The sequence below is a fragment of the Malurus melanocephalus genome, unplaced genomic scaffold (genome assembly GCF_030028575.1).
Source record: "Malurus melanocephalus ecotype Western Australia unplaced genomic scaffold, MMel_1.1 scaffold_1219, whole genome shotgun sequence".
NCBI lineage: Eukaryota > Metazoa > Chordata > Aves > Passeriformes > Maluridae > Malurus > Malurus melanocephalus.
The window spans coordinates 48176-65810 of record NW_026624451.1 but is presented as its reverse complement, the minus strand read 5'-3'; the positions used below and the strand labels follow the sequence as shown (position 1 = coordinate 65810).

At 51.4% G+C, this 17635-nt stretch overlaps 1 protein-coding gene across 9 annotated transcripts; it reads left to right on the top strand.

The window, feature by feature from the left end:
* The first annotated feature begins 438 nt into the window (after nucleotides 1-438).
* Nucleotides 439-15810, top strand: ARNT (aryl hydrocarbon receptor nuclear translocator). 9 transcript variants are annotated; one of them, XM_057387461.1, is made up of 22 exons: nucleotides 439-1486; nucleotides 2368-2412; nucleotides 3111-3155; nucleotides 4039-4083; nucleotides 6233-6446; nucleotides 7003-7216; nucleotides 7300-7365; nucleotides 7483-7582; nucleotides 7904-7969; nucleotides 8074-8159; nucleotides 8560-8636; nucleotides 8796-8930; nucleotides 9375-9449; nucleotides 10234-10385; nucleotides 10593-10703; nucleotides 10874-10949; nucleotides 12266-12389; nucleotides 12646-12745; nucleotides 13068-13167; nucleotides 13414-13573; nucleotides 13987-14141; nucleotides 14682-15810. In XM_057387461.1, the coding sequence occupies exons 1-22, from the start codon at nucleotides 1377-1379 to the stop codon at nucleotides 14769-14771; spliced, it is 2346 nt and encodes a 781-aa protein (XP_057243444.1). In that variant the 5' UTR covers nucleotides 439-1376; the 3' UTR covers nucleotides 14772-15810. The 9 variants fall into 9 exon arrangements, with proteins under 9 accessions (XP_057243444.1, XP_057243442.1, XP_057243441.1 ...); XM_057387459.1 differs by having other exon boundaries at nucleotides 440-1486; nucleotides 13068-13218; nucleotides 13990-14141; XM_057387458.1 differs by having other exon boundaries at nucleotides 442-1486; nucleotides 13068-13218.
* Nucleotides 15811-17635: the final 1825 nt, after the last annotated feature.

The following is a 17635-nucleotide window of genomic DNA, read 5'->3' as shown; positions in this document are numbered from 1 at the left end:
CAGCCCCAGGCTGGAGAACAGCATGGTGTCACTTCCTTCCCCTGCCCAGAGCGGAAATTCCTTCCCCTCCATAAAGGGATTATCCACTGTGCTCCAGAGACTCCATTTCTGTTCCCACCGTGTTCAGATGTGGCTGGGGAAAAGGAGGAACCCTCCTGACCTGTCTCATTCCCACTTCAAACTGCATTTTCTTTAACAGAATTCTTGGGTGTCAGCTTGGGACTTCACTTCTGAATAAGGGATGGGGCACAGCAGCATCCAAGTGCTCCAAAATCGAGCAGAAAGGAGATAGGGAAGGGTTTCCAGCTCTGGTTTTTTGTTCTCCAGTTGTATTTATAAATTCGAGAGGATCCTGGTGTTTTGTTGCTGGAGCTGGTGTGGGATGGGATGGGCTGTGCTCACTCCTGCTGTTGGTTGGGATTTTTGCAGTTGGCTCCTTCAGCTGCCAAGCCTTGAGCTGGATGTTTATTCCATACTGTAGTCACCCCTGGGAAATGCTATGGATTGGCAAGGCAAAAGCTTCCTCAGCAACACAAACTGCTTGGAGGAAAACAAACCCGGCAGGCAGAGAGCCTGGGAATGTTCATGTGGTAAAATACGTTTAATTTTGGAAGAAATAGCAGAAATTTGGGAGTGTTTGCTGCAAGGTCCACACACACCACAGAGGTGATTGTACAGCTCCACTTTTAGCTGTAAATAAACCATCATCCAGCTCTGGAAGTTAAACTATTCTTGGACTGAAATCTGGTTTTGGGGAGTGGAGAAAGTGGAATGCTGGAATCACAGCRTGGTTTGGAGTGGAAGGAGCTGTAGAGATCAGTTGGGCCCTGGCTGGGACACCTCCCATTGATCCAGGCTGCTGCAAGCACTTGTGGAAGAGCACAGGCAGCCCAGTAACGGTGCCACTGGTGCCCACTGGTCTGTACTGGTGAAGAGCAGAAGTGATCAGCTCAACAGTCATGGGTTTGAGATGCTTGACAAGCGCTTTGGTTCGTTCTTTGTCTCAGATTGGGAAATGAACCCTCCTCAAGTTGGGAAGCTCGCAGTTCTGCTCCTCCTCCCTCCTTCATCTGCAGCCTCAGCCCCTTCCCTGCTCCCAGCAGGCTCCTCCTCTCCTCTCTCCAGAGAAGAGAGCACATCTTTTAATTTGGCAGCCGAGCACATCTTTTAATTTGGCAGCCGAGAGAGCAGCGTGTGCTCCACGCTGGGAACGGCCCCTCCGTGCAGTGCAGCAGAGGAACGGCCACAAACACACCCTGGCCCAGTTCAGCCCCAGCAGATGCTGACACACAACTGCTTCTGGTGGAGAATATTCCTCTGAACCAGAGGCAGTTCATACTGCTTGATTTCCCTGGTTTTTCTGCTCCTCTTTAGAGATGGCATCGGACGTTTCCTCGCTGGGTGCAGCTGTGGGCTCGGGGACCCCTGGAGCAGGAGCCCAGCAAGGAGGAGCAGTGGCCCAGAGGCCCAGCAAGAGACGGCCCGGGTGAGTGTGTGTGAGCTGGGCTTGTGCTCTTTGGGGAGGCTGTGGAAAAACGGCATTTTGAGGAAGTGTTGTTCTCCAGAAAGAGCTGTCAGCCTCACACSGGTAACTGTGGCTGTTCTAGGAAGTTTCCTGTTCCTTCAGGTGGGCTCTGTCCAGTGCTTTCCCTTTGTAGTGGTGTCTTTGAGCCAGCTAAACTGCTTAAAGAGGGGGTTAGGTGACATCTAAAGGGGATTAAAAGCTTTGCACCTCATTGGAGGAGCAAATGCACACCAAGGATTGACTGAGACACGAGCTGCTGCAAGAGAGAATCTGGATTTGGGACCTTCAGCCTTTGCAGCTGTGCTGTCCCTGGGAGGGGTGGGGGAGAGCCACAATGTGCTTGTGGGAGACTTTTTGTTCACTGAAAATGTCTTTGCAAATTCAGAGGGAGTTGAGTGGCTGTCCCTGGATTTCTGGCACAAGAAATGGCCTCATAATTTTTAAACTGAAGTCTGCCCCTGTGCCCCTCCCAGTAACTCAAACTCTTTTCTTCAGCCCCATTTGATGCTCCCAGTCCCCTGCAGCTCCTCCCACCCTCCCTGCTCCGCTGCATTCACAGTTTTCCATCCCAAAAGGAAAGTGGAAAAGTCCTTCCTCTGTCCTCCCACGTGAACTTGTCAGAAATGAGGTTTTGTCCCTGTGTGGGTTTTCTTCCTTTGGAACTGTTTTTCCTTGCTCTGTTCCTGATAGACACCTGAAAGAAGCCAAAGTTTGTGTTAGTTGTGTTTGGATTATTTAATTTTTCCTTTCAGGCATCATCTGCAGCCATAGGGACAGACAGAAAAATAATTTAAAGAATAAATCTCTTGGTTAGTAATTATCTCTTTTTTTCCATTTTGCAGGCTTGATTTTGATGATGATGGAGARGGGAACAGTAAATTCCTCAGGTGAGAGAATATCCAGAAGTTTCTGTCCTCTGGCCTAGGTGTGTCTGTGTGTTTTCCCTGGAGCAGGATCTTTCTGCTCCTGTGGCTTTTCCTCTCTGGAAGTGGGGGGAATTGCTCCACTTCCTTAAGCTTTTCCCTTTCTCCCAGTCAGCAATATTCCTCCAGCTCTGGCTTTTGTTACTGCCTCAGGCACTGGTAATTAATCCTCATCTGTTGTAAGGATGCTTCAGTTGCAGAGACGCTGCAGGGATCTCCTCATGATCCATATGGAGCACAGAAGAGTTGCAATATCTTGGGCCATTTTTTTGTAGCCTCAGTGCACGGTATAGGATTGGATAACTCAAATGATGCTGCATTTCCCTGCATTCCAGCCCTGTAAAGATGGCTGTGCAATGGTTTCAGAGTGATTCATGTAGAGGATGAAGCTCCTGATTTGGGCTAAAAATCTTCCAAGTGCAACTTAATCTATTTCTTGCTATGGGATTAAATTGAGTGTGATGTGGAAAACCCTGTGCAGGTGATACCAATAATTCAACCACTCCAACACAGTGTTTGCAGTAGAACAATTGTCCTGCAGCTGCCCACTCACAACCACACCAGGCATTTTTTTGTGGGAGTTATTAAACCTTGTTTTCTCTGTGGTTTTTTTTTGGGAAAGAAGGAAGTGTAAACACTTTAACCTCTCCCCCTTTTCCTAGATGTGATGATGACCCGATGCCAAATGATAAAGAGAGATTTGCCAGGTAAGAATTTGCKGATTTAAAATATTTTCGTGCCAAAAAACCTTAATGTGAGAGGGATTATGCAGCGCCCTTCTCACGAACAGTTAGATGGTCTCTCTKTGAAGGTGCTTCAAGGGATCCACACATATTCCTTGATGGTTTTTGGACCAGTTCATTGAGTGCAATGCTGACATTCCTCTTTTTCACCCTTCCTTCCAGCTCTGACCTCGGACTCTCAATCTTTTCTCCTTCTCAAGAAACTTGCAGAGATAAAAATTTCCTGCTTAGTCCAAGTTTTCCTCAAACAGGGTTTCCTGGCTGTGATTTGTGTGTTTGGTGGGGAATTGCACAGAAGCTTTACAAATTGGGGTTTCCTGGAGATTATAGGGGATCCTCTGATCACTTTTGGTGTCTGAGTGTTGGGACTGAGCCCATGGTATCTTTACAGCTTTTTGAACCTCCGTTCCCTTCTCTGGACGTGCTCCAGCTCCTCAAAGTCCCTGTCATTCTGAGGGGCCCAAAATTACCCCCAGGATTTGGGGTCACTGTCCTGCTGTTACCTGCCAACGGTTACAGGGGGTTCCAAGCAGGGATCTCCAGCTTTTAATGTGGTTTGAATCATTCTGAAGTCAAGCAAATCAGAAATACCAGAGTGCTTCTATTATTAGAAATAAGCAAATTAGARCTAGGTCACAGTCTCAGAAAATGTCTTAAAACTCCAACACATCAGGCACCAATTTAATGTGGAATGTTGCAAACTAATGATTGTTTTATTTTACGGAATTGCTCCTCCACAAAACAGACCTGTCCCTAGGCTGGGTTTCCTAGTCCATCTTTCCATTTTTTTTTCCATTTCTTTCAACTTTTTTTCATTTTTAGCTTAGCTGGCTAATTTTATTTTTAGGTCTGATGATGAGCAGAGTTCAGCGGATAAGGAGAGACTTGCCAGGTAGGAGAATGGAGATTTCAAGCATGGACAAGCAGAGTTTTTCCTTTCCTTCTCTTTTTTTTTTCCCCCCTCTCCTTCCCTCATCTGCTACAGAGGACTTAACAGACTCCTGGAAATTGCTGTGGAAATGGAATTAGGAGGGGAAAGGCATTGAGGAAAAGCACACCTCATGTTTTTAGGGAGTACATGGAAGGATTTATTTGTCAAAGGCCACAGGGTTGAGCTGCTGCTTTCACTGTAGCTTTTCTAAGTGGTGCTACAGACAGTGCCTCTTGTGCTGTCCCTCTGGGAAGGTTTTGTGTCCCAGGAATGCTGCCAAACTCTCAGCAGGAAAAGGTGTGTTAGCTCAGGTGTTYTCCTTCCAGGAAAGGTGGTGTCACTGGAAACAGGATTTAATTTTTCCCCCGAGTTTCTGTTCGTAATTAGAGACTGTGCCTGAAACCACCAGAACAGTCACCTGGAATTCTGCACCAGGAATCCAGGAATGGAACCTGTGTCCACATGCAGTGATTTGTCACCTGTGCACACCTGCAGCAGCCTTAACACCCGTGCATGCCTGCCCYGTGTTCTCTGCCTTGCAGACTTCACCAGATTTTGGGCAGTTTTGTCTTTAAACCAGACCCCCAGAGTGGCTTTGCTGACTGCACTGAGCTTTGCTTCAATCTTTGAGGAGATGATGAGGAATCACAGAGCTGAGGCCTGGGAGTACAGAGAACAGCAAAGCCTTCCAGGGGTTTGTTCCCTGTGGTAAAAATGTTTCAGAGAACCACGGAGTGGGTTGGAAGTGACCTTAGAGCTCCTCTCATTCACTGCAGGGACACCTTCCCCTATCCCAGGCTGCTCCAAGCCCCATCCAACCTTGGACACTCCCAGGGATGGGGCAGCCACAGCTCCTCTGGGCACCCTCACAGGGAACAATTCCTTCCCAAAATCCCATCTAACCCTCCCCTTGCTCAGTGGAAAGCCATTCCCCCTTTATTGTGTCCCTCCAGGCTCCTGTCCAAAGTCCCTCTCMGGTCTGTTGGAGCTCCTTTAGGCACTGGAAGGTCTCCTTGGAGCCTTCTTGTCTCCAGGATGGACAGTTCCTCCATCCTTTCCTCATGGCAGAGTGACAGTGGGACAAGTTAAATGTCTGGTGGTTCCCCAGTAGCTTTTGTAGTTGAAGGAGCTTTGTTTTCACACCTGAGTTTAAGATTTAGAGAAGCTGCCTGACTCAAAGGTGAGGTCACTGAATGCCTGCACACACCTGGTAGTGATAAATGCTCCATTTTTGGATTTTCCCTGTTTATTCACCTGCCTGTCCTTGCTCCTTCCAGCACTTCCATCTCATTTCACTTCCCACCATGTGCTTCCTTGCACCTGATCCATCCTTCTGTATAGGAAACCTGGCTTTGAAGCTCTGTTTTGGAAAACCYGCCTTAGGAACCCACTAAATTACGTATCCTGGTTTAAAAGAACCAAGTTCTGGTCTGTGGGACTGATGGGGACTGAGCCAAAGGGGTGTCCAGAGCCTTTTTGGGGCTGATGCCACCACCCAGTGTTGCCTGTCCTGGTCTGCCCAGGCTGGCCTTGATCATCTGTACAGAAATGAGGTGAACCTCTGACATTTCCCCTGCTGGGATACTGAAAGAGCTCTTGATGTCACTGAGCAGTGGCTTCACAAAGCAAGGTGAGACCCAGCTAACTGAGGTCCCTCAGAGTCCTGGATTGGCTGGGGATGGAAGGAGCCTCAGAGCTCATCCTGTCCCACAGCTCCCACTAGGCCAGGCTGCCCAGAAGAGCAGGTGGCCAGGTTTTAGCAGCAGCCCTGCTCTCCTGTTGTGGGGGATCTCATTCCCCTCAGATGGATGGTGCTGAGCTCACCTGCAGTGAGGTGAGAGGAGCAGTTCTTTGGCTTTCTGCAGAGTGTGTAGTGATGGGGAAGGWTAGCCCAGCTCCTGCTGTGAATTCACAAAGGTGCAGGTGTTGTTGCCTCTCCTCCCTGGCCTGTCCCCACGTTCCCTGTGCACGCCCAGCATGTGAGCCTTGACTCCTCTAATCCTGACRGCCCCGATGCATCTCTGTGTGTCAGCACCGACGTGGGGACGTGTCTGAGCCCTGCACCCCCGGTAACTTCACCTCCTCCTCTTCTCCYCCTGGACCTTGGCAGGGAGAACCACAGCGAGATCGAGCGCAGGAGGAGGAACAAGATGACAGCCTACATCACRGAGCTGTCRGACATGGTGCCCACGTGCAGCGCCCTGGCCCGCAAGCCCGACAAGCTGACCATCCTGCGCATGGCCGTGTCGCACATGAAATCCCTGCGTGGCACCGGCAACACCTCCACGGATGGCACCTACAAACCCTCCTTTCTCACCGACCAGGTCTGGCCTTGGCACGGGATCAGGGACTGCTTTGGCTTGGAAGGGACCTTAAAGCTCATTTTTTTTTTCACCTTCCACTGGCCCAGGTTGCTCCAAGCCCYGTCCAGCCCAGCTTTGAGCACTTCCAGGGAGGAGGCAGCTATAACTTCTCTGTGCAGCCTGTGCAGTGGCCTCACCACCCTCACAGGGAACAAATTTCTTCCCTATATCCAACTTAAATTTTGGCTCTTGCAGTATGAAGCCATTACCCCTCACCACCCTCACAGGGAACAAATTTCTTCCCTATATCCAACTTAAATTTTTGCTCTTTCAGTATGAAGCCATTACCCCTTGTTCTGTCACTTCCTGCCCATATGAAAAGTCCTTCTCTCTCTCTTTATTAAGCCATCAAAGATCCTGGAAGGCCACAGTGAGGAATCCCTGAAGCCTTCTGCTCTTCTGCTTTGTGGGAAATGCAGCAATCAGAGGGGGAAATCAAATGATGGGTGGGGGGAAATAACCTAAACAAAATAGGATGTGTTTTGACCGTGGAGCTGAGAGGTGTCTGTGTCTGCAGGAGCTCAAACACCTGATCCTGGAGGCAGCTGATGGCTTCCTGTTCATCGTGTCGTGCGAGACGGGCCGCGTGGTGTACGTGTCGGACTCGGTGACGCCGGTGCTGAACCAGCCGCAGTCCGAGTGGTTCGGCAGCACTCTGTACGAGCAGGTGCACCCCGAYGATGTGGGCAAGCTGAGGGAGCAGCTCTCCACCTCCGAGAACGCCCTGACAGGTACAGCATCCTGGGGAGGGATGGGAGGGGCTGGCAGGTGGGACAGCCTGCAGAGGATTTGGATTGAACCCTTCCCTTTGTAGAGGGAACCAAACCCTGGTGCCTTTCTACCAAGGATGCTGCAGCCCCCCCCGAGAATGCATCTAAAGGTACCACCGGTGACACTCGTGTCCTGCCAGTTCCCAGTTCATTACCTGGTGCCACACCTGTGTTGCTGAAAGGACTCCCAGTGCAGCAGCATCTCCTTTTGCTTTCTTTGTTTTTAGGTCGTATTCTTGATTTGAAGACGGGCACTGTGAAGAAGGAAGGGCAGCAGTCCATGAGGATGTGCATGGGCTCCCGGCGATCTTTCATCTGCCGAATGAGGTAGGAGTTCCCTGGGGAAATACCAGCCTGAAGCTGCACTTGCTCCCTGGCCTCTCCATGCTTTTATTTCAGCTTTTTTGGGGCTCATTTTGATGTAGACATGATAGAACATGGCTGAGCTTTCTCTACAGTCAAATTCATTTGTTTGCCTTGTTGTAGAAGATCCATTTTAAAGTAACAATTAGTTTTAGCCCCAAGTGTCACCTCCCTTGAGTTCTGCAGAATGAGGGCTTTTTGTGTTGGAAATTCCTCTTGGTCAAGATACTCAGATTATTTTCATGTTGATCAAAAAAGACCAAATCCTTGCTAACCCTGGTACAGGTGTGGCAACAGCTCTGTGGATCCAGTCGCTGTCAATCGTCTCAGCTTCATGAGGAATCGCTGCAGGTAAAGGACACATAAATAGTGTATATACACATGACATACAAATAATACAGCTAAACACCTTCTCCCAGTTCAACCTTCAGCACAACCTGTTTCTCTCTCCCAAGGAATGGTTTAGGTGCAGCCAAGGATGGAGAACCTCACTACGTTGTCGTGCACTGCACAGGCTACATCAAAGCCTGGCCCCCAGCAGGTAACAATTCACCTTGTGTTCAGCTGGGCTGGGTTTAAGAGGGCATGGTCTAAAATTGCCATTCCAGGAGCTGAATGTGGCAGGAAGTGCTTTACAAATGTACCTGTGACTTATTTTAAGATTGGTGTGATTTTTGCAGGTGCAGTGGCAAAGATCTCTGTCTGTAGAGGATGAAAAGAATATTGAACTGTCTGATGTGCAGCTTGTTCTGAAATTCAGAGATTTTCAATCCTTGTCATGAAAAAAGGGACGGGGAGGCCCCTTAATTTACCAACTCCCTTCATGGGGAAGGCTGTCTAGTTACAAACCAGGGCAAAGAGATATCTTGAAGTCCATTCCTCTGAAATGAGCYGTTTTTCCTGTACTAACCTTTCTGGAATTTTTGGTCTTCCCCTTTCAGGTGTTTCCCTGCCTGATGATGACCCTGATGCTGGCCAGGGCAGCAAGTTCTGCCTCGTGGCCATTGGCAGGCTCCAGGTGAGTGTCCTGTTCCCCTTTTCCAACACTGCCTTGTTCTGGGAGTCCCAGATTTAAACTGTTCTGTCTGAAAACATTCCTGGATGGCCCCAAATCCCCGTGCAGGGCTGGTGTCTGAGGGATGGCAGGTTTGGTGACTGTGCCCCTGTTCCCTGGCAGGTGACCAGCTCTCCCAACTGCACAGACATGAACAATGTGTGCCAGCCAACAGAATTCATCTCCCGACACAACACCGAAGGCATTTTCACCTTCATCGACCACCGGTGCGTGGCCACCGTTGGCTACCAGCCCCAGGTGAGGGCCTGCAGGAGCTTTGGGAGAAGAAAATGCTCTTTAAACRTCCTTTCCTTACCTTTCCTTCTACATCACGGCTCTGCTTGTCCAACAGAGCTGATAAACCATGCCCAGGGCTTAACCCTGACAYGTGTTTCTTCTCCACTGGTGGCTTTTCCATGTGTTTTTCCAAGTCCTTTGATCATGGGAAGGCTGGGTGGCTCTGGGTTATGTCAAATGTCAATTAAAGCMRTTTTTACCTCAAATTGAGTTAAAGATCAAACATTAATCAACAGCTGTTGTGCTTCTCTTTTGAAAAACAGCACACCAGCTCCAGAGCTTGGGTTGTGTAACAGGGATTTGGGGGGAAAGGAGCAGGAACTACCTGTCCAAAGAGGAATTAATTATGGAATCTGCCTGCCAGATGAACTGACTCAATCTCTCTCACAATTTCTTGAAAAATAGGAACTTTTGGGGAAAGACATTGTGGATTTCTGCCATCCAGAAGATCAACAGCTTTTACGGGACAGCTTTCAACAGGTGAAAACGCTGTGGTTGCCCTTTGCATGCAGGGTGGAATTCAGATTGGAGTTCATTCCAAGATTGGAGTGCCTTGGTAATTGCAAAGCAATGAAATGACTGGAAAACCCAGAGGAAAAACAAAGCTTAGATAATTCTCCTGTGCACACAGTTGCAGATTTAGCGATATCATTAAATGCAAAATGARACAGAAGCATCTGATGTCTTAACTCCTGAATCCAGTCTTAACTCCAGCTCTGGCTACTGGTGCAGTCGGCTTTTAGGGCCAGGGATGTGGCTCCCAAGTGCCTGCTTGACTTGGCTGAAACCCTGGTTCATCTCTAGGGCCCAGCCCAGTGCTGCAGAACCCGCAGTGGAGGTGGTTTTCTTGCCCTGTTGTCGTTACTGTTATTTCTGAGGGCCTTGGACTGGTGGCAGGGCAGGTAAGGCTGCCCCTGTGCTTTCATGACTCCAAAAACCAGCTGCTCATATCCATTGCTCCAAACCGTTGGAATGGGAAGCGACAGCATGTGTTTCATTTCTTGGAGGCTTTTTCATACATCTCACCAGTGCAAAGAGATAAGAGAAGTGAAGCCAAAAAGGGGATTTTTAGATTCCCCTCTTGTATCCTTTAGGAATCAAGCTATCCTAAGGGAATAGTGCCATTTAGTTTGGGAAGACTGAGATGTGGTGGTCCAGGTTTGAGGCAAAGGGCCATCACAGGGGTCTGGGGGTGGAACTCCTGCTCAGGCTGACCTCCCCCACCTTTGGTCAGGTGCTACTGACGGAATTCTGGTTTTTTTAGGTGGTGAAGTTAAAAGGCCAGGTTCTGTCAGTCATGTTCCGCTTCCGATCCAAAAACCGGGAATGGCTGTGGATGAGAACCAGCTCGTTCACCTTCCAGAACCCCTACTCGGATGAGATCGAGTACATCATCTGCACCAACACCAACGTCAAGTAYGTACCTGGGAGAGGGCTCCTGGTCCACAATAACCCTGAGCATCCTATTCCATTTCCMCCTTTCAGGGAGACCAAGTGGAAAGATCCTTCACTCAMATGGGGTTTGCATTTTGTCCCAGAYAGCCACCCCCTGCTGCACACAGGACCCATCTCTGCTTCCAGTTGGGACTTTTTAATTCTCTTTTTTTTGTGTTTTCTTCGAAGGAACTCGAGCCAGGAGTCCMGGCCTGCCCTGACAAACTCCATGCCAAGGCCTCAGCTGGGGCAGAACGTCAGCCTTCCCCTGGACATGGGCACAGCCCCACTGCCCTCCAGGTCAGGAGGAGCTCAGCTCCTTTCCCCATTTCCACCTTCCCTTCACACCCTTCAGCCCCAAATTCCCCTCTCTGCAGCCAGGAATCCCTGGAGTAACCACCCCGAGCCGTTCCCTTGGGAATTATCTTTAGCAGCCTGTGTTCTCCTGTTACAGACACTTTCTATTTTAGGCAGCAGCAGCCAGCCCAGGCAGAGCTGGAGGTGGGCCCAGGAAGGGAGAGCTTGGCTGGGTATGAGCACTCACAGGTGAGTCCTGAGGCATTTGGGTGCTCCCTGTTTAAGTCACCTTTTTGCTGGGGCTTTAAAAGTGGTGGCACCAGGTTGAGGTGGGGTTGTTTCTTCCTTGGGTGCTGCTTGATTCCAGTATTTATCATGTGGAATCACAGAATCAGGATTTGGCTTGGAAGGAATCTTAAAACGCATCCAGCCATGGGCAGGGACACCTTCCCCAGACAAGGTTACTCCAAACTGTGTCCAGCCTGGCCTTGGACACTTCCAGGGTGTGACTGGGCATCCTGAATGGCCCCACTATCTCCAAAAAGCACACCAGGATCCCTTGGACACTTCCAGGGTGTGACTGGGCATCCTGAATGGCCCCACTATCTCCAAAAAGCACACCAGGACCCCTTGGACACTTCCAGGGTGTGACTGGGCATCCTGAATGGCCCCACTATCCCCAGAAAGCACACCAGGATCCCGGGAGTAGCCGGGCTCTCAGCTGCTCTCCAAGCTCACCCGCTCTGTGCCAAGGTGTGAGCAGCTCCGAGGGGTGAGCAGCTCCGAGGGGTGAGCAGCTCCGAGGGTGAGCAGCTCCCAGGGGTGAGCAGCTCCGAGGGGTGAGCAGCTCCGAGGGGTGAGCAGCTCCCAGGGGTGAGCAGCTCTCAGGGGTGAGCAGCTCCCAGGGGTGAGCAGCTCCGAGGTGTGGGCAGCTCCGAGGTGTGGGCAGCTCCGAGGTGTGAGCAGCTCCGAGGAGGGAGCAGCTCCGAGGGGTGAGCAGCTCCAAGATGTGAGCAGCTCCGAGGGGTGAGCAGCTCCGAGGGGTGAGCAGCTCCGAGGGGTGAGCAGCTCCAAGATGTGAGCAGCTCCGAGGGGTGAGCAGCTCTGAGGGGTGAGCAGCTCCGAGGGGTGAGCAGCTCCAAGATGTGAGCAGCTCCGAGGTGTGAGCAGCTCCCAGGGGTGAGCAGCTCCGAGGGGTGAGCAGCTCCCAGGGGTGAGCAGCTCCGAGGTGTGAGCAGCTCCCAGGGGTGAGCGGCTCCGAGGGGTGAGCGGCTCCGAGGGGTGAGCAGCTCCGAGGGGTGAGCAGCTCCGAGGGGTGAGCGGCTCCGAGGGGTGAGCGGCTCCGAGGGGTGAGCGGCTCCGAGGGGTGAGCAGCTCCGAGGGGTGAGCGGCTCCGAGGGGTGAGCAGCTCCGAGGGGTGAGCGGCTCCAAGGTTTGAGCAGCTCCGAGGTGTGGGCAGCTCCAAGGGGTGAGCAGCTCCGAGGGGTGAGCGGCTCCGAGAGGTGACCAGCTCCGAGGTGTGACCAGCTCCAAGGGGTGAGCAGCTCTGTCCTGTCCCCTCCCAGGTGCCCGTCCAGCCTGTGAGTGCTGCTGGCCCCGAGCACAGCAAACCCCTGGAGAAGGCTGAGAGCCTGTTCAGCCAGGAGCGGGACCCGCGCTTCGGGGAGATCTTCCCTGGCATCAGCACAGGTGGGTCAGCAGGACAGGGCTGCTCCTCCTGCCTGCCCTGCTCACATCCCTCCTGCTTGTCCCTGACCTTCGTGTGAGTTTATTAGAAAATGGAGAGGAAATCAAATTAAACAGGATTTAACAAARTCATCTGGAGTCTGTGCCTGGAGAAGGAGCGAAGGAGTCTTTCTTCACACAGACACATCTGTTCCAATTGCTTCTCTCTCCCTGTCCYTGAGATGTCCCAGCCCAAAAATGACTCGTGCTCTCTCCTCAGACCAGAGCAAAGCCATCCCTGTCAGCACCGTGCCGGCCAACCCACCCCTCTTCACCCAGGGAAACACCTTCACTGCTGCCCGGCCCACTGAGAACTTCAGGTGAGGCTTCACCTGCCCAGCTCCAGCTCCTGTTCCCTCTGCTGTGCCTTGGACATGCCCAGGAGCTGGGTGCCCACAGCTCCAGCAGTTCCTCTCAGTATGGAATCATGGAATCATGAGTTGGAAAGGCCCTCTAAGGTCATCTAATCTGACTGTTAATGTGTGTTCACCACTCACCCCTGTCCCCAGACGCCACATCCGCACGTTCCAGGATGACCACTCCACCCACCCCAATGTTGGGCTCATTTCCCTTCACCARTAACTCGAGCAGATGGGTTTGGTGGGTGCTGTTCCATGGCCTCAGGCTGCTCTTCTCTTGCAGGAGCAGCAGCATGGTGCCTCCAGTGAACATCATCCAGCAGCAGCCCTCTCCCGCTGGCCGGATCTTGTCGCAGATCTCCCGGCACTCCAGCCCAGCTCAGGTCAGCGGGAGCAGCTGGGCTCCAGGGACACGGCCGGTGTTCACASCCCAGGTAGCACAGCCCAAACCCTCAGCTGCAGGCCCCGGCTCCCCACTGCCTCCAGAGCCTGCTCTCCACGGGGAATCACTCTGCTTCTGCTCTCCGGTGCTGCGTCTCCGTGTGCTTCCTCCTCGGGGCTCCTCCCTGAGCTGAGGCTCGGGGTGAACCCATCCCTCCTCTTCCTCTCCCGTTTTTCCTCTCTTACAGCAAGTGGCATCGCAGACGGTGAAGACCCGAGCTCCTTCCTTCGGCATGGGGACATTCCAGGGCACCCCATCGTCCTTCAGCTCCATGGCAGCGCCGGGATCGACGGCGTCCCCCACCACGGCCCCGTACCCGGCCCTGGGCAGCCGTGGCACAGGATTCAGTGAGTGTGCCTTGGAGCAACAAAACCCCTGAGAAGGGAGCTGGGAGTGTCCAGCTGGGGTGGGATGTGCTCTCCATTGCTTYCTGTGCAATGTTGGGGGCCAGAGTTGAATCCCTGCTTTGACACTGATGATCTTCAATTATCCTCCAAGCACAGAGGTGGACTTGGTGATCCTTGTGGATCCCTTCCAGCTCAGGRTAATCTGGAATCATTCCAGCAGATGAATTTKGAGCCATTTTAAGGCTGAACAAAGGGAGTCCCTTTGTTCTACCCCGTGGCAAACACCTGAGTTCCTGTGGCAGGAATTCTGGAGGGCAGCCCATACACTGAGCACTGCCCTTCCCAATCCCACTGGAGCACTGGAGAATCCCCAGGGAGGGCTGTTTGATTCACTCTCTGTGTTCTGTGTCCAGCAGCCGCCGAGGCAGCGCAGACCCCGGCCCCGTTCCAGCCCCGCGCCGCTGACGCCGTGGGAATGTGGCCACAGTGGCAGGGACAGCACCACGGCCCCGGATCCGGGGAGCAGCACGTGCAGCAGCCCCAGCCCAGCCAGCCTGAGGTCTTCCCAGTAAGATGGGCCTTTTTTAAACCTCCCACTCCATGGGGATCCACTCAGATCTCGCCCCTCTGGTTCAAATCAAATGGGGAGTCACAGATAAGCTGATGGAGCTGGAAGTGGAGAGGGCAGGACTGGCTTTGTGTCTTGATCTGTTGCAGGATCAGTGTGAAATTCCAGGGATTAACCCTTCTAGTTCCAATTAATTTTTAAAAAAGCCACAGTCCAATGAAATTAAGATAATTSCTGAGAATTCATAATCATCTCACCCAGTTTTCCCAGCAGTTACTCATTATGGCTTAAATTTGCCTTGGACACAGACCCTGTGTTCCCTGGGAAGGGGACCAGTTTGGTCCACAGTATCTGTTCCAGCAAACCCGTGGCTAAATTGCCCATGTGATCATGAAATAATGGAATAGTTGAGGTTGGAAAAGCCTCTGAGATCGAGTCCAACTGTTCCTCTAATTTTCAATCCAAACTCCTTGGCACAACTTGAGGCTGTTGGATACATGATATTTGTGTCTGGATCCTAACTCTGTCCTCTCCTCACAGGACATGCTGACCATGCTGGGGGACCAAGGGCCCAACTACAACAATGAAGAATTCCCAGAGTTGAATATATTCCCTTCTTTTTCCGAATAAAACAAGCATTAGGGGAAACAACATAAATCTCTACAATATCCACGTGTCAAGGARAACAGCCGAGTCTTTTTCTCAAGGAACTGTCCAAACACTTCCCACCTTCTGGAAGCGGCGCTCCGACGAGGGATGGCTGTGGGAGAGGAGSTGGTTTGGACACCTCCTCCCTGTGGGATTGTTCTGGAAGCTTCAGGACTYGAGTGCCACGAGGCCAAAGGCCCCGTGTTCCCAGAGCCACTGCCAAGTGGATTTCTGTGGGAGGGATTCCTGTCTGGATCACAGACAGCCCTTCCAAACTTTTTAAGGTGGCTTTGACTGTTTTTATTTTCATTCTCTGCCGTGACTTTTTCTATAAAACACAAACTGTTGGAATTTTTAAATATTGGAAGAAGCTCTTCCAAGTGTTATCCCTGTAAACACAATCCTGGAGGATGCTTGAGTAAGAATCCATGTCCTGAGCCGGTGTTTTCCTCTTTTTTGGAGGAATGTTGGCTGTTTTTGGAGGGTTGTTACCGCATCTCCAGTCCAGGGTGCTCCATGTGGAGATTCCCGTSTTTGTTTGGAATCTTCTCTGTCCTGTGAACTGTGCAATGAAGTCAGTGTGACCCATAACCCCCTGTTCCCCYGGGATAATTAACGAGCCATAAAAATATTATCCATGTAGCTTTCTTCTGAATTTTCCAGCTGATGGTTTCTGTACTGCCACAAATGGATGTTTTGACAGGTTTTTTGGGATAAAACCTGCTCCACGCTGTCCATGGAATTTTATCACATATAGATCAGTTCCTTGTCCTCATTTTGGAGTTTGATGTAGGAGAATCCCTGGATTTGATCAGGAGGAGTTGCTGAGGAACTGTGTTATTTTCACTACATTTGCTCACTCACCGTCTCCTTAAAGAAAAATTGAAAAATTCCTGCCATGGGATGATCCTGTTGTTGCCAAATCGTAAACTGTAAGAGGACAGCTGGAAAAAGTAGGGAACAGAATGAATTTTTTATATATATAAATATATATATAAAATTTTTAATTTTTAAACCTTGACTTGGAATCTTCTGGCTTTTTCCATGAAAAAAAACAAACAACTTGTGGCCAGCCCTGCTCTCCTCAGGGGCTGGAGGAGCTGTTTGATTCCCTCTTGCTTCAATTCCAACAGGAAAATTCATTGTGGAGTTGGAAGGAAACTTGGCAGAACAGCCAAGAAGGGAAGAATCCCAAGTTTTCCTGCAAAGCTGGTTTTGTTTTGAGTGGAATGTGGGTGTTTCTCCTTTTTCCCTGCATGTTGGGCGGGCTCTGGGGCTGGTTGGGGTTCTCTCTGCTGATCCCCCTTCCCAAGAGCCAATTCCAGAGCTGTGATTCCTGAATACCCAGCATYCCACAACATCCTGAGCCCTTCCCCTTCAGCTCTTAAATTCCCATTTCCCTGAGCCTTTGCAGGTTCCATGGCTGTAACCCCCTCCCCAAATTTTCCAGCTCCTGGGAGTAGGAAACCAGCAGGAGCAGCCAAATCTGCTGGGAAGGAGGATGAGGAGGGGCTGATGGCACCAGGGGCTGCTGCATGAGGGATGGGRGGACAGGGCCAGGCTGGGCCCTTTTTCCATTTGGGAACTCCAGTGTTTGTCCTGGGGGCTGCATTTTATCCTGCACTCCCTGTTGGGACAGGAGTGAATCCCTCAGCCCGGCAGATTGTGAACAGCAGAGATTTTCCAACAAGAAATTCTCCCTTTTTTTTAAGCTTTGTCTCATTTCTGCCTCTTTTTGTCCCCATCTTGGAGAAATGTCCCCAAATCCCCCAGTTTGGCCCCCAAACCCTCATCCCCCTGTTCCCCCCATCAGCCCCATCCTCCCATTTTGTCCCCAAAGCCCGTCCCCCATTCCCCCCTGGGTTCCTGGTCACTCAGGGCCACGTCAGGGCCTCGTGCTCGGGCAGTGATTCTGTGCTGGAGCCCCGGGGTGACTCAGCCCCGCTGTCCCTGTCCCCAGTTCGGGTCACACGGGGGGTGACCCCTCTCTGGGGGACCCCTGGACAGGGGTGACAGGGCTGCACCCCCATTTAGTGCTGCTCCGTCCCCCCAGCCCTGTCTGATCCTGCCATGGCTCATCCTTGTTCCTGTGGAGGGGAATGACAATGTGACAATGACAATGACAATGACGATGTCGATGTCCCCAGTGTRTCACGTCGGGGACAGGGGACCGGTGCCACCGGGAATTTCTGCCTTGTCCCGGCAGGAGCCACGTGTCCTGGTTTGGAATGGTGACCAAAAGCCAGGCACCCACAACACCGTTCATTCGCTCTCCCCCACCACCACTACTCTACTTCTCTTCTAGAGAAGAGTGAAGGGGAAAAAAAACTAACAAAAGGGTTCATGAGTTGAGATAAGGAGCAGGGAGGAGACACTTGATGGACAAAACAAGCACCACTTAAATGATGACGTGGATTTATTACGAACAAAGTCAGAGAAGGAGAATGACAAATAAAACTCTCAAAGACACCGATCTTGCCCCCGCTCCCTCCCACCAACAATTCAAAGTAGCGGGGGGTGAACAGGGTGTGAAGGTTGTTGAGTTCAGGTGTTGGGGTTGTTCAGTTCAAGGTGTGAAGGTTGTTGAGTTCATCACCGGATCACTGCGGCTGCTGAGGGAGAAGAGTCCTTCCCAGGCGCCATCTTTTTGGCCCCCCCACTTCCAAAAACAATCCCGGGACAGGAGGATGTCCCAGGACAAGAGAACAATCCCGGGACAGGAGGATGTCCCGGGACAGAGAACAATCCCGGGACAGGAGAACAATCCCGGGACAGAGAACAATCCCGGGACAGAGAACAATCCCGGGACAGGAGGATGTCCCGGGACAAGAGAACAATCCCGGGAC